Genomic DNA, 15849 nt, shown 5'->3' with positions numbered 1-15849 from the left:
GGATCACCCTGCATAATTATATTAGAGATAATAAGCCCCGAGATACATATTTGAACTCGGTTGCATTTTCTCAGCTAACTTCAAGCAGAAGTTCAGTAAGTTAAATGAGGCAAACTCGCTCGCTCATATCATGGTAATTATGGTGGAAATATGCTGAGAGTCTCTGGCTAAGTACCTGTAAAGGGCTCGAAAACGACAAAGGGGTAAAACGCGACCCCTAGCGGCACGTATACGCGCTGCATACCTTCGTTGTGTTTTGATTAAAAACGTTAAGGTACAAACCGTGAAAGTCCCTGCTCCACATGCGGCGGGTGATAGAGACCCCGTCCCTTATGTCGCCGCCCTCGGTTAGGGTTTCGTTTAGCGCCATGCCCAAGAGGTAAACGCCGTCGTAAAAAGCACCAATGAAGAAATTCACCTGAATACATGAATAAATTCGAATAAATCGCCGATAAAGGCGTACAATCACGCGTCGAAATATATATATAATTCTAAAGTGTATAACATAATTGATTCAAACGACCGACTAGGGGATGTCAATTTGTCGTCGGCGACGGGGTAGGGATGACGAAGTCTGTGATAAGTCAGGTTAGGCTAGAATGGAAAAATAGATAATAATAATATTACCTAACCCAATATTATTTGCAAACCGTGACGATTGGAATTTTAGACAACTTTACTATGATATACTCCGTTCCAGCCTGTGGGCGATTGACCTATAAACGCAGTAAGGTAACAATATCTATCACACATCTTAATGTTTTCAGACGGTCGTTTTCTCAACACCAACCACTACCTATTTATACTCGAGAATATGTGTGACAAGATCAAGCTTTTCATGTGTCATATGCAAGGCTATATTTATGGGTCTAAAAATACAGCCATGAACCTATCCCGAAAATATTTTTTAAAATATGTAATTTCAGTGAAATCATATCGGAATACATTTTATCTGACAGGTGCTAGTAAAATTATATGGTTTATACCTTTCCATATGTAATAATATGTACATTTACATACATCATTATTTATTTACATGCGATGTATAAATGTTACAGTGAATGTGTATTTTTCAGTAAAGCTATATATTTACTAGTGAAGACCAAATACATATTCACCAGTATATTTCTACTAGAGCAAATATAATTTAACTGAAAACCGCTAGTGAAATTATATGTTTATTAAGCAACTTGACAGTTGCGAAATGTCCATTTGCTATTCAAACCCAAACCTAACTAATGAAAGTCTAAAACTCATTATAGTTATTGAACTTTCGTTGAGTCAATTCCAAAATCATCTCTCATGAAATGTTTGATATTACACTATGTTTCAAAAATAAGACAGCTATCCTTACCGATATTACTATGCACTTATTATATAAGAGGGCTGATCAAAGTATATTCAAAGCGAATTTTGGTCAATAGGAGGGCGCAAAAACAATTATCACTTCTCAGAAGTCAAAAATTCACGTCAAAAGCAATAAAATCGTGTCGGTGCTGTTGCAGTGGGAACGCTCGGTAACGAGCGTTCCCACTGCGACGGCGCCGATACGATTTTATTGCTTTTGACGTGGATTTTTGACTTCTGAGAAGAGATAATTGTTTTTTGCGCTCTCCTATTGGTCAAAATTCGGTTTAGATGTGCTTCATTTTATTCTCACTTATTGTGAGTCGTAATATTGCTACAGAAAGCCTTAATATTAACGCTAGAAAACTGTTTCCACTGCGACGGCACGATTTTATTGATTTTGACGTGGATTTTAAAAGAGGATGCCCCCTTGAATTAGCCCAGAATATACATTGCTTAATTGAATTACATGCAGAAATGCCATTATATTGTATTTGCAACAGCTTCCAGATTTAATAAATTATAATTAAGACCACAAAAACTTTTTTTTTTCAAAAAAAACAATTTTATTGTAGTAGTATTTTGTTGTTGTAAACAGTGAATATTACCGAAAAAAATAGCCAATCTTTGCATATCACATAATTTTCACTGCTCGTGACTAAAATTGCTCGTATGCCAAATCAATTTTCTCAATTGCAATGAATGTAAATTCCACTAATCCATTGTAATGGGTGAAATTGAAATTAATTAGATACGTACTACCTAAATTAATGATAACATTTATTTTTAAGCTACGCAATATATTTTTTGCTCGTATGTCGAGAAATTGCTCGTACGTAGAGGCAAATTAAAAAATAAAAGATTTGCTTATATTTCAAAAAACAAGCCGAGGTTCTACTGTATATGATAATATTTCATGAATGGCACACATAAAAACAACCTTTCCAATCCCAAGAGAATTTACACTGAAAAGGTTAATTTAGTAATGGTGGTGAGTATCAAAGGAATTAATAAGCAATAAGTATGAGTCTCCAACGATGCATTAATCTAATAAATGTATGAATTAATATATAATATAAGGTCAACGAATAAAAAATATTGTTTATTCATTCTGAATATAATATATAATTCAATATAAAATTTAATCTATATTATTTATTTTTTATAAAATATGAATTAAGTACTTATTATTTAATTTTAATATCTTATGATTTTTTATTTCTTACTCTGTAATTTTTATCTTACTTGTATTATTTTTTTGTGTATTGTAATAATACTTTGTATTATTTTTTCTTGGTTTTTATGCAATTCACTTTAAATTTAATTCAATTTAAATAAATCAATATTTATTATTATATAATATAAATTACACGTAACCTTTAAAGTCTAAACTGTACAATATAGAATGATTGTTATATAAAATATTTTTATTTTTAAATATAATACTTTAGGGAAAAATTGATTTAAGACATAATTATAACCTAATTTATAAATATTTCTTTATATTTTAGAAAAAAAGTATTGTAGATTAAAATATCAACATTAAAAAATCCTTTGAGTAACTGTGATATCATACTAAATTTGCCTAATGCAATATATGATTTTCTTGCTTACATATAGTTCATAAATTAATATATATTATAGTCATTCAAGGTCTGCAAGAGATTTAAGCGTAATATTGAAAATTAAATTAAAAATAAACAAACCTAAATGGAAATTATTAGCAAGCTTGATAGAGAGGCATCTGGTAAAATAAAGCAATTATCACACAAATTAACAGTATGATAATACTGAACTTTGCTAAAATAAGTTAATATAAAAACATTTAACAGTTATATATATACCATGTATTTATTATATAATATATGACAATCAAATTGGGTAGAAGTTCAATTTGGTTTTTACGAATCCGTTTAATGTAGTTAAAATTTATTATATGTTAGTGTTTCTGCTGTATAAAAGCAATGTATTATAAAAATCCAAGAAAATCATGAAAAATAAGTGTATTTCAAGAAACTAAAATAAATCGTTTATAATAGTTTGAAATCATCAGAGAGAAACTCTAGTATAATCACTACAAAAATATTTACTTAGTTCAGTCAAAGACCGGGTTATTTTGGATAGTTCAAAACTTTGTTTCGGTCTGAACATAAGTGTTATCTTTGGGATAATTTCTCAAAATTGCAAATACCTCCTCTCCTGGATGAAACGTGTAATTGTAGTTCTTTTGAGCTCTCTCGCGGACCTTTAGCGCGAATTCGTGAAAGCGATCACTGGTGGGCATCAGTAGAGAAACCCTCAAGAGTGCCTCGTAAGCCGCCCTAGCTTTGATGTCGTAATCGTCTCCCACGTCCCAGTCCGGCTCTTCCCAGTACGATCCCTGAAAATTTCAATAGCGAAACACACGTGTACATGGAACGAAATTGGGCATCCGGGAAAAGTTTTCGTGACACGTACCTGGAATATTTCCACGTCCAAAAATGTCCATTCACCGTTGGTCATCCCCAGAGAGTGAGCCGCTAGCATGAATTTACGCACCAATATTCCTCTGACGCTCAGTATGACAACTGTATGCAGATGACGTGAGAAATTATTATTGTAAATCTACAGTTGTGACATGCTACATATACTAATAATTATTCCCCAGTTAGTTTTACTTTATATATGTAATTAATAATGCGATATTTATTTTTTATTACAAACCTAACCATCATGGCTTTTCAATAGGAATTCAAAAATAAAAGTTTTATGAACAAGTCTAGGAATTGCGATTCACAAACATTTTGTTTAGACTTCCTGGAATATTTGACGGTCAAAGAATGCAAAGAGCAATGACTTAAAATTATTATATTGTTCAGTTTTTGGCAAGCATTTGGTCGCCGGGTCAATATTTTCATGTAAATGCTGGTTTGAAATATTATGTGACGGAAAATTACCGTTAATTAAACATGTGTTAAATGGTGTTCTAAATTGAAATAATATCTCATATTACAATAAAAAAATAAATTATTTATATAATACTTATGTATTAGTATGTTTAAATTTATTTTTTATTTTTTAGATTAAATTAAGACCATCGTGGCCTAACAGCTTACTCCAATGCGCCACGATGGTCGAAAACAAATTTTAAATTTATAAAACAATAAAAAACGTATATATACATAACTAGAACAATACTTAAGAATAATAAACATAACAAAAAAATATAAAACATCGAAATTAAATGATACAAACTAGATCAGCTCCTCGAAGCTTAAATTAAACAGGTCAATGTATAATGCTAGCGTATTAAGGAGCCGGATGGCCACAGATATAGGCGAGTCGGCAAGTGCGGACGTCCTAGCCCTAACGGCCATCAAAAGAGGACGCGATCGTGATTCTCGAAAATGTTCCGGAACCCAAAACTGGATTGTCGACAGCACCTTTTAGTAATTTGAAAAAATGCTTAGCGACATACAACTTTCTGCGAGAACTCAGCGAATCGTATCCCAATGCTCCTAAAAGAAAGGCGCTGGGATATATATATATATATATATATATATACGGACAATAACCAAATGTCCTTTTTTAAAGGTATCTTTAATACGTTTTTTGAATTTTTTCCACTAAAACGGAATATTTGGCTATTCGGGGATTCCAAATTATAGATCCCGATTCAAGAATGCTACGAACTAAGGTGTCATAATAACTGACAGATCGTCGAAGTGAAAGGCATTCCTCATTTCAAAGCCGAGCATCTTGGAAGATTTAGCACAGACGTCGTGTATGTGTAGAGAGAACCTCCATTTGCTCTCGAAAGTGATTCCGAGATCTTTAGTGGAAGTTTCTCTAGTCAAAATGCTACCACCGAGATGGAAGAAATAAGCTGATGGCGAATGGGATCGAGAAAATGACACAGTATGGCACTTTCCGACACTAAAGGGCAGACGGTTAACGAAAGCCCATCTCCATAGAGAGTCTAAATCACTTTGTAGAGAGGAGTCCACAACAGATCAAATGCATTTATATAATTTTAAATCATTTGCGTACAGAAGAAAACTTGAAGTTGTAACTGCTGTATTTATGTCATTAATAAATAACACAAAAAGCAGAGGGCCCAGATTGGATCCTTGAAGAACCCCCGAAGGGGTAAAATATTCTTTCGACAATCGGTCTATGATTGCTTAAATAACTTGAGAATAACAGAGTTAAATTATCCGAGCAACCGAGGTTCGACAATTTTTTTAATAATGTCTTATGACAAACTTTGTCAAAGGCTTTCTCAAAATCTGTATACACGACGTCTACTTGAATTCCCGCATCAAGAGAAGTTGTCACCGTTTTGGTGAACGACAGAAGGTTAGTAACAGTGGAACGGGCAGGACGAAGCCCGTGCTGTTGGTCTAACAAAACTTGCTGAAAGTGATTATAGAGATATTTATGAATAATTATTTCAAATAATTTAGCAGGAGCTGACAACACTGCGACTGGTCTATAATTCTTTATATATAATTTGTCACCCTTTTTATGAATAGGGGTGACTTTTGTGCATTTCCATAGATCAGGAAATGATGATGTCTTGAGAATCAGATCATAAATAAATTTTAGAGGAGCAGCGAGACTGACTTCGCAACCCTTCAAATTAAATCGTAATAAATGTTTTATAATTCTTAGCGTTTGTTTATATTTTTATTTTAATTATATAGTATTTTTTATATATTATTTGATATGTATAAATTTCTAATTTCTTTAGAAATGAAAAATATCGAAAAATGAACAAAAAAGTAGATATACAAAATGGCAATTTATTATTTCACGTTATTTATTTACACATGTATTTATATATGAAAGATAAATATTATAGAGAAAACTAATTAGTATTTACACAACCTCGTTATATGTTTCAGTAGATTTAGTCGTAAAACGAAATGCCATTTATTATAAGTAAAATAACTGTTTAGTCATATATCAAAAATACAAAATAAATATTGAGTAATAAATAAATTAATTAGGCGTATAGAGATAAATATATTCATGTTTTTATAAGTCTATCCACTATTATTTATAAAAAAATAGTTTAATTAATAATGCAGTATTTTTTATTGTGTGTTTTGACTCATGATAAAAACACAAAAGTTGCTGAGGAAACTAAATCATCTTCAATTTAGGAGATTCTATCTTCAGCGCTTTTCTGCTCTGATTTTTTTGCGAGCAGTGAAATCTTATACATTTTAGATAAGAACGCTCATACATTTTTTATTAAGAATAACACGATTATAAGACACCCGATTGCTCCGATTAAATATTTAAAACGTTTACTTTTTCATCTTTCAAATCAAAGTTATTATTATTATGAAAATAGGAGATTTATACATGCTTAAAAAATAGTTATTGAATAAACGTAAGTTCATCAAGATTTTGTGTACACATGTTTATCAAGACTGAGAGTTTAAATGGCTGTTGTTATATAAACAATAGAACTAACTGGGTCATGAGATAAAGTGATGAATTTGGGGTTTGAACAATTAATCGATTTAATAAACTGCTTATACATTACCTCTTGCATACATACTGGCGTCGTTTAGATAGCTTTCAAAGGCATCGTCATCGTATCCGTTCATCTCCCGCATATAGCGCAGTAAACCTTCTTTTCTAAGCCCGTATTCTAAATTTTTGCCTATAGATAATATAACAATAGATTATCTTATTAGTGTTATTATTAAATTACTAAATAATATATTCAATTATAGAAATAAACTATGATTTTTACTGGAAGCTTTCAAAATCGAATAAATAAATAAAAAAATAAATAAATACATATCAAGTTTAATAACATTTGTGGTGAAAATCTGTAATGTAATCAGAGTGTTTATACATACCTACTGTGAAGGAAAACAAGTCAGATCTATCCATTATGAGAGCAATGTGCGACCATCCGAACTGCCTGAAGACACTTTTGAAGACAAATGTGAGTCGACACTGACAGTAAGAGAGTCTTGTCAGCGTTGGATACTTGGACTTGTCTTTGAACATACTCTGCAACTTGAAAAGACACGATGATAATATGGATATAATCAGGCCCTTTTCGTGTAAATTGGCATTAAATAGAGGAGGTTCAAATTTCAATTTGCTGGTTACTGCAATTTTATGTAAATAATAATAAAAGCAAAACACAATACAAAATATACGTCTTGAAGATTATGCACATGTTTTTTTTTCAATTTTTATTTTCAATTAAAGCATAATTAATAACTTTAACTTGTCCAATAGATGATTTCAAATGTAAGTTTAACTTGTTTAAGCATTTTTACTGTTAAATAAAAACTGCAAGATTGAAGCATATTTTGAGAGAAACATAAAGGTTCTGACTAAAGTAATCTAAAGTCAGAAAAAGTTTATTGTATTTAAATGAAGCAAAAGTTTTCATTTTTTAATACTATCGACATTTTAAAACGAAAGCTTTGAAATATATATTTGAGCTCGTATATATTAAAATATTTACAATTTTTTCATAAAGCGAGATGTGTACACTGTACAACATCAATACTAAAATGTTCTAAGTTAGAACCATAGAGAAAGCAAAGATTGCCACATATAGTTTTTATTTATAAATAAAGTCAATCTACGTAAAGCAATATGGTTTCAAAAACATTGTTAATATGTATTTAAAATATTTTATGGAAGCATGCTACTTAGTCCAGTTTCATCTACTTTCACTGTAATATTTTTTTTGTCGACAGAAATTTTCATCATAGTCCTTTATTTTATTGACATATGTTTTATTTGTTCTTCATGAATTGTGTTATTATACTTTTTAATTTAGATTAAACTTCCGAATTCAATAAAGCAATTGATTTTTTAGGTGAGATAAGGAGAACCATATTTTATCTAAAGAAAAGTTTCGTAACATTCGTATATGTGCTATACTGTTTTTACTTCAACGTAAATTATGAAAAGGATTAACGAGTTATTGACTAATATTTGTTTGGAGAATGATTCATTTATGCATTAGAAGGGAATAATATGTTTATACAGTTATCCAATTAATTTATCCCTTATTGAGAATGTAAACACAATTATGGAGGTATTCATCATATGACTATAAATAATATACACGTGTCTGTGTGGGGAGAGGAAAAATTCGACAGCCTAGGGCATCAGATCGTGTTTTCCTTTGATTAAAAAAGTGTATTAAGGGGATTTTTTAATGTACGAACCCGTATCGAATATTTCCCTTTGATTGAGCCGAAAATCGCGAGTAAAAAAAATCGGACAATAGGTTTTTTTGGGTGAATTTTTCATCGTAAGCTTCAAACACATAGAAAGCATATAATGACGAATAGTTCAATAGAGTAAAATAGTGAATGGAGATCGTTCAATACACTGGGATAATTGGGATTCGCATTGGGATGAATTTACTGATTGCTTGTATTATTAACGTAAATATACTTAAAAAAAGATTATCAGTAAACACGAAACACAAGACGTTTAAACGTTAAGTATATATAATTAGATTTATACAATATATTTAAAGCATACCTTTTGGTACAGATGGTTGAAAAACCGCATATAATCGGTTTTTTACAAAAATCCCACTGAAGATTTCGTGGTTTTTATTCACCTTCACTTGATAAAACAGATATATCTTGACACTTAATTACAACTTTTTTACATATTTTTATAAACTTCCGTGCCACACAGCATGTAGCAGTAAAGATAGTATTTCGTACATGGATTTTTATGGCAATTTTATATCTACTTTAATAGTAGTTTAACACATAGCCTTCAGCTATGTGTTAGCATCGTATCCATTAAAAAATCGATTTTTACTGCAATAACAAATGAAGTGATATTTCTAAAGCACACGCTATAATAATAATAATAATATAAAAAATAAAATAAAAATCAAATGCAATCATTATGACATTATTTAAAAAAAATAGATACAGCGTTACGAATAGAAATATATTTATTTCATATTAGATGTAAGAACTATAATAATATAATACATACACATATACGTTTCAAATTAGGTTTTAAATATTAGTACAGTAATTTATAGTTTTTCGGTTACAGAAATGTTTAATTACATTAGTTTAAAATTCATTAATAATAAAATCTACATAGTCCATCCAAGATGTTAACGCTCATCATCGTTGTGTTTGAAATAAGGGTGCGTGTACGCATGCATGCATACATATACATTTTTCTACGAATTTGATTACACCAATAGGAGAACGTTACTAATACTAAATCAGGGCTATTTTATGGGTAGGATGACCATATGTTCGAAATTGAATTAAAAATTATAATGTGCTATATTTTTATTATAAATTATTGTCAATAAAACAATATTATATTAAACAGATATTCAACCTGGAGAGTGATTCCATAACTGCTATCATGTTTTTGAATTAAATATGTATATAAAAAAACAAAATAAGTTAGAAAGTGATATTTTACACTTTCTTCAACAAGTTAAATTAAAAAAGTAAAAATTAATTATATTTTCTCACCAATACTGTGACGATGAGCGTTCATATCTTGGACGGACTATAAGTGGGTACATCTCAGTGCTCCCTTGATTGTTACACGGGTTCATTGCTACTTTGATAATATTTAGCTTGTACGTTATGTTAAATTTTATTGCTTTAAATCAATTTAGCAAATAAAATATATGTATAGCTTGTTAAGCTGTAGATCCCTATTGGAGCTATTGAATCCCATGGATTTATTCGGATAATTGCGTTTTCTTAGAGAAAAAAGATCTGCATTAGGAAAACAAAGCCAATTTAACTAAAAGCTTTTGCTTTTTATAGAATAAATCGACAAGCATTGATCTTCGAATTAAATAGAAAAAACGCCTCTAGTGAATAAATATTCACAAACAAGCACACATATACATATACACAATATATATATATATATATATATATATATATATATATATATATATTTTTTTTTTTTCTATTATTTTATTTATAAATAAGATTCTATTTGCGAGCACATTTTGGGTATAGAGCCGTAAAAGCAAACCAGGGATATAAAATAGGCTTTCAATTTATTTATCCACATTTCAAGTGTTTCCTTGGGACTTGTTATGTATCTAGTAGAATTAATTCACAATGCACGTATATTGTAAATAATTAATCATGGTTGTTTGGTAGGCTATGTGAAGCACGTTTGAAGGATTTTGTGTACCTTAGTAAATGGGTGGTATTTATACGATTTTTATGGATAATAAATTTTATGTGATATTTGGTGTATGTCTATTTGCGAGCTTGTTGAAATAGGTTTAGCCAATCGTTAACAATTTTTTCATTTCCCCTTCACGTCTATTTCTTATCAAATTTTTACGCGTGGATGCTATCGCCTCGGTGCGGTGGTAAACCTTCAAAGTGACTTTTTGTTATCGTAGTTAATGGTGAAAAACATAAGTTTATTTTAAGATAATAATGTGATATATTACAATATATTAAAAATATATTAATATTTTACAAGCTAAAAGAGTTGTTTTGTGTTTAGTTATTTTTTTACATAATATCTGAATTTTATATATAATATATGTATGTACTTAAATTTACTTATATAATATACATATAGTGTATTGCGAAAGGCTAGACCATATTTATTATATTAGTGAGTCATAAATATACATTGAATAGCCTTATCGTAAAACTGGACAAAATTCATTGCGATGTGAACATATTTGGATAATATTATTAATAAATTTAATTCATACACAATTATATAAAATGGTATTTATATATCTATATATTATACGGTACCACAACAAACTATCCTAAAATAAAAGACCCCCAACAAAATAGCCGTTTTGTCGAGGATGTTTTGACTAGGGTTATTTTGTGTGCCGTGTTTTCGGGGCTATATTGTTGGGATTCTATTGTCTCGGGCTTTTCTGACGGGTCACGATATTATACATACATATCTAGCATGCTTATATCAAAATCAATGTATATGTTAGTTTATATACTTAGTTTCTATATATAATTCAACACCTTTTGACTCATCTAAATGAAATTTTGTACAGTTTATTTTTAATCCCATGCTTCATGCCATCATTTTATTCTCACCTAGTTTTTTTTAATAAGCATTAAATATCATACACCGAAAAAATAAGCATGAAGGTATTGATGGTTCTGTCCCTTTATTATTTATCTTTGTCTATATTAGAATTATATTAATTAAAAATATAAGTAAAAACATGGGAGAGGTGCCTAAATTTCAACTGTCAAATTAAAACTTTGATTAAAATTAATTACAACGGTGTGTACAAATATTGTTTGTTACAAAACTATCATGGTTGATATCGCATTTTATCCATGAACGTGGGATATTTTGAATATATGAATTTGCTTATCGTAAAACTGTCCTAATACATTATTGACAGCAAAAACGTGTTTCTACTATGAGTCAAAGGATTAACAGAAACTTTATGAAGTGCCGATCATTGTCAACTCTAGCGGATTGTAAACTTGAAAGCATCATACAATTTTATAATCTTATATTTATAAATCATCTAATTGAACATGCAGAAATATTTTATAATTAATATGAGACAAAATATGTCATAAATCTTACATTGTGATATAATATTTTTGGACTGTTATGTCCCTTTTCAATGCACCACTCTTATTGCACACAGTTTTGCGAAATAGTAAATAAAAAATATTAAATAAAATATAATACGGGAATGTTGGGGATCCGATCACTCGGCCGTCAGAAGCTGGGTGCCCACCCAAACGGTTGGACCGGTAACGGAAGTGGTGCACGCAATGGATAACACGTAGTTAAACTTCTATTCAACGATATTAGCAAATATTGCCGTGTCTTCAGTGTAACAAATTATGTTAATTATCTTCTCGGCGTTTTTTATTCTTTTGTTTGGACTGATTATTTGAATATGGTTTCTGACATCTCTCTGTTTTGGAATATTTTTGGTAATTTAATATTTGTACGTGTAATTAAACTTGAATATTTCTCGTGTGCATAATAAAATATTATGGCATTTGGATTAAGTTAAAAAAAGTTTTAAAAAGTAATGGAATAATAAAAAGAAAAGTGAAATACATAAGGTGATAATAAATAAAATGAAAAAGCATGATACACGAGCAAGCGAAGCCGAAGAAAATTAAAGCATAATAATTGTAATAAATTTTTATACATCTTACCGAACTTTCGTTCTTCCATTTGTGTACTCTGCCTAATATACCCGATGTTACGGTGAGTTCCCCCTCAGACGGCGGCTAAGGAAAATAATAACGTAAAAATTATGGTACATTACACAGCACGCGAAAATGCGCGTTGAAAATATGTATGCTAAAATTTAAATATACAAATAAAATTAACAATAGCCTCCACAAGACATTGATACATGTAATATATTTGTACACGTTCGTAACGAAATTAATTTTGTTAATACGACGAAGCGTTACAACGTGGAGGCGGACTTAAGCAATTAAGCGAATGCGAAATATTTACCTTTATTATAAAGGATATTAGCCTGCAAAACAGGCCGATGTACATGTTTATTTATAATTAATTTATGAGAAGATTAATCGTTGTGTTAACATGTATTTTTTTATTTATTCACATAATTAAAATTTTAGTTTTTTTTATGTAATTTATATACTTATATACACACATATTATTTTTTGCATGTACATTTTCGAAGCTCGCGTTAATTTACTGTGGCTAAAATGATCATCCATCAACATGAAAACAACACAATAGCGTACAGAATGAACCACACATAAAAGCCCTCGTTACGACCAGAAGAAATCTCATAAATAACACGAGTTTTGTTCTTGCTGTAAATATTCTTCATAATTGAGAAAATATTTCTTTGATATAATAAATCACCGAATCAATAATATTCCCATTGCAATGCAGTACGACCTTGGATAATGCCCGTTAAGCGAATGTCGCTTTCTAAAGGCGTATATCTATTTCGCCGTTCTAAGAAGCGACTGCAGCGATTGGATGGATGATCGCTGCATAATCAGCAAGCTTTGCAGCCCTGGACACTTAAGCTTGGATTCCGATGAAGAAAAGGCATTCACGAGCAGTCACGAGCAGATTTCTGTGGGCACTCGAAGAAACGGATGCGGATACGATCATGAATTCTTCACTACCGCTCAAAGAATATACTGGCGCTGTCACACCAATCAGAACTCTGAGGATCGTCCACTGACATCATCCCTCCGCCAGCTTTACCACCACCGCTCGGAGAAAACATCTCGCCATTTACCGTCTGTCGCAACATAATGGTGGTTTGCCGTTACTTGATATTTGATGATATTATATTTTTATAGAATATTTGTAATTTGTTTGTAATATGTATGCCATGATGGTTTACATACACATATATTATTAAATAAAAAATAATCATAAATTTAGACAAATAAAAAGTGTAATATGTGGGCGACACACAATTAATATGCATCGTCCTAGATTAACTATACAGACTCATCTGTAAATACATCTTTGTATTTAGCTAGCGTATTAAGGAGCTGGATAATACGAGCCAGAGGAGAATTAGAGAGAATTGTGGTGCTAATACAGGCTCAAATAATATATGCGATCATGATTCACATTTAATGTATCATAATGGTTAAGCAAAGTGGTAAAGTAATTTTCAACCAAATGTAAAGTAAGCCAATTTAAACTTTAGGCCATCGATATGCCATAATATCCCTTTTCCTGTTTTTGTTTCATTACACTCTTGACTTACATTTAATCGAAGTTAATATAATGGTGTCCTTTTATTAACGGAAAGCGACGAGAGCTACAATTTTATTAAGAAAAACTGTTTCAAGGTCGAATATTATGTAGTGGATATTGATTGTTCTTAAATATTATTATTATTAACTTTAACGATATCCATTGTCCAGGCAGTGTAATTAATGAAAATCTATTTACACCACCTTGCGACACAATAACCACACACAAAGGGATTCATGCAGAGCACTCAACGTAAAGTACAGGGCCAGTCGAAGATTTGATCTGTGCCTAATCTGATTAAATGCGGCAATCAAAGCCAGATAGCACGCGAGTCTTATCCCGTGGGATGGGGTGTCGTGTTGTTCGCGTTTAGTAATTCGAGTGTGTAATTTGCATCGGACCTCGTATTGGACCTTTTAACGAAGGTCCGGGATGTGTATGTAATTGTCCAATTCAAAGGTCCCTAGAATCCCTCGAGAGGGATATTAAACCCTAAGGCGATTAATACAACCTCTGAAGTATGGAAGCATTAAAGTATTGATTGCTTTGTTTGTTTTGATCTTTTTTATTCCACCATTCAGATTTATGGCTTTTGATATAAAAAGATAATAAGTATATCGTTAAATTATTGATTATTTTTCAGTACCTATTTAAATTTATAAGGTTATTCTAAAGCTTAGGCTTATTAATTAAAAGCCATGTATTCAAATCGCACAATAATCATTAAATTTTTTTGTGAAGAATTATTAACATTATTTTCAGTTATTTATAGCCACGCATTATTTTATTTTATATAAAAATTAAATAACACAGTAAATATTCCTTCATAAAATTATAATTAAAATAATAAAAATTGTGTCCATTTAAATTTCACAAATATTCTTACAGATTTTCACATTTAAAATACTTTTCATTGCTTTTATATGACTTTTTAGTGATATTTCGCAGTTTTAATTTGTAGTATAATAATGCCATTGATATTATATATTTTTAATGAATATTATAAAAAAATCTAATGCAAATCATTATATGTATACCAAATAATAATCGATTTTAATATTTTTCTTGAATGTATTGCTCAAGTTAAATAAACTTTTTCGATCAAAAAAGTATGTCAAACAATACTTTTATTATTACTTTTATGAATCAACGAAACAGCACTGATAAATCTCTATAAATAAAATACATTTTCGCTAACTTATTTACGTGTTTTCGAACTAATACATAGTTAAGAGCTTTTTATTATTATGATTTAAACTAAGTTTTAAAGTATAGGATGGCAATATAATATAACGAAAACATAATAAATGTCTACATCACGTGGGCTGTTAAAACTATAAAAAAAGGTTTATTCAAGTAATTTATATAGATATATAATCCAAATATGAAAAGCAGTATTATAGTATTATTAGTTTGATTCAAATTGTTAATTAAATCTAATCATGTAAGATAAACACATCATCAATTATTCGTTATACGATTCAGCACCACATTCATTATTTATTCAATCACAAAACTTTCTGAGTGCTTTTCTGCACTATACTTAGCTCTAAGTTTATTTCATTACATCAATTTTCACATAAAATAAATAAATATTGTAACAAAATTACTAGTGGTGTATCTCATTACCTGATCTCCCATTCCAGTTATAATAGGAGTGTTCCAGTATGCGGCTAGCCTGGCCACAGGCTCTAGGGCGAAAGCACAGGCCGGACCGATGAAAGCTATGACGTCATTCATGAAGTGCATATCTGCCGCCAATCCTGGTGCCCTTGCTCC

General features: G+C 30.4%; 1 protein-coding gene across 1 annotated transcript in view; it reads right to left on the bottom strand.

The window, feature by feature from the left end:
• LOC148229583 (atrial natriuretic peptide receptor 1) overlaps nt 1–15849 on the bottom strand; it is a 22523-nt gene extending 6674 nt beyond the window's left edge. The window contains exons 1-7 of the mRNA XM_088197048.1: nt 15700–15849; nt 12519–12593; nt 7206–7368; nt 6884–7003; nt 3805–3914; nt 3539–3727; nt 283–418 (exon numbers count right to left, since the gene is read on the bottom strand). Of these exons, the coding sequence (XP_088053174.1) occupies nt 283–418; nt 3539–3727; nt 3805–3914; nt 6884–7003; nt 7206–7368; nt 12519–12593; nt 15700–15819 (913 nt within the window). The 5' untranslated portion in view covers nt 15820–15849. The remainder of the gene's footprint in view (nt 1–282; nt 419–3538; nt 3728–3804; nt 3915–6883; nt 7004–7205; nt 7369–12518; nt 12594–15699) is intronic.

Source organism: Plectrocnemia conspersa, unplaced genomic scaffold, assembly GCF_051122295.1.
Source record: "Plectrocnemia conspersa isolate PC_06_02 unplaced genomic scaffold, ASM5112229v1 ptg000011l, whole genome shotgun sequence".
Classification (NCBI taxonomy): Eukaryota; Metazoa; Arthropoda; class Insecta; order Trichoptera; family Polycentropodidae; genus Plectrocnemia; species Plectrocnemia conspersa.
Note: the sequence above shows the minus strand (reverse complement) of the source record. Positions and strands in the feature narration are given on the sequence as shown.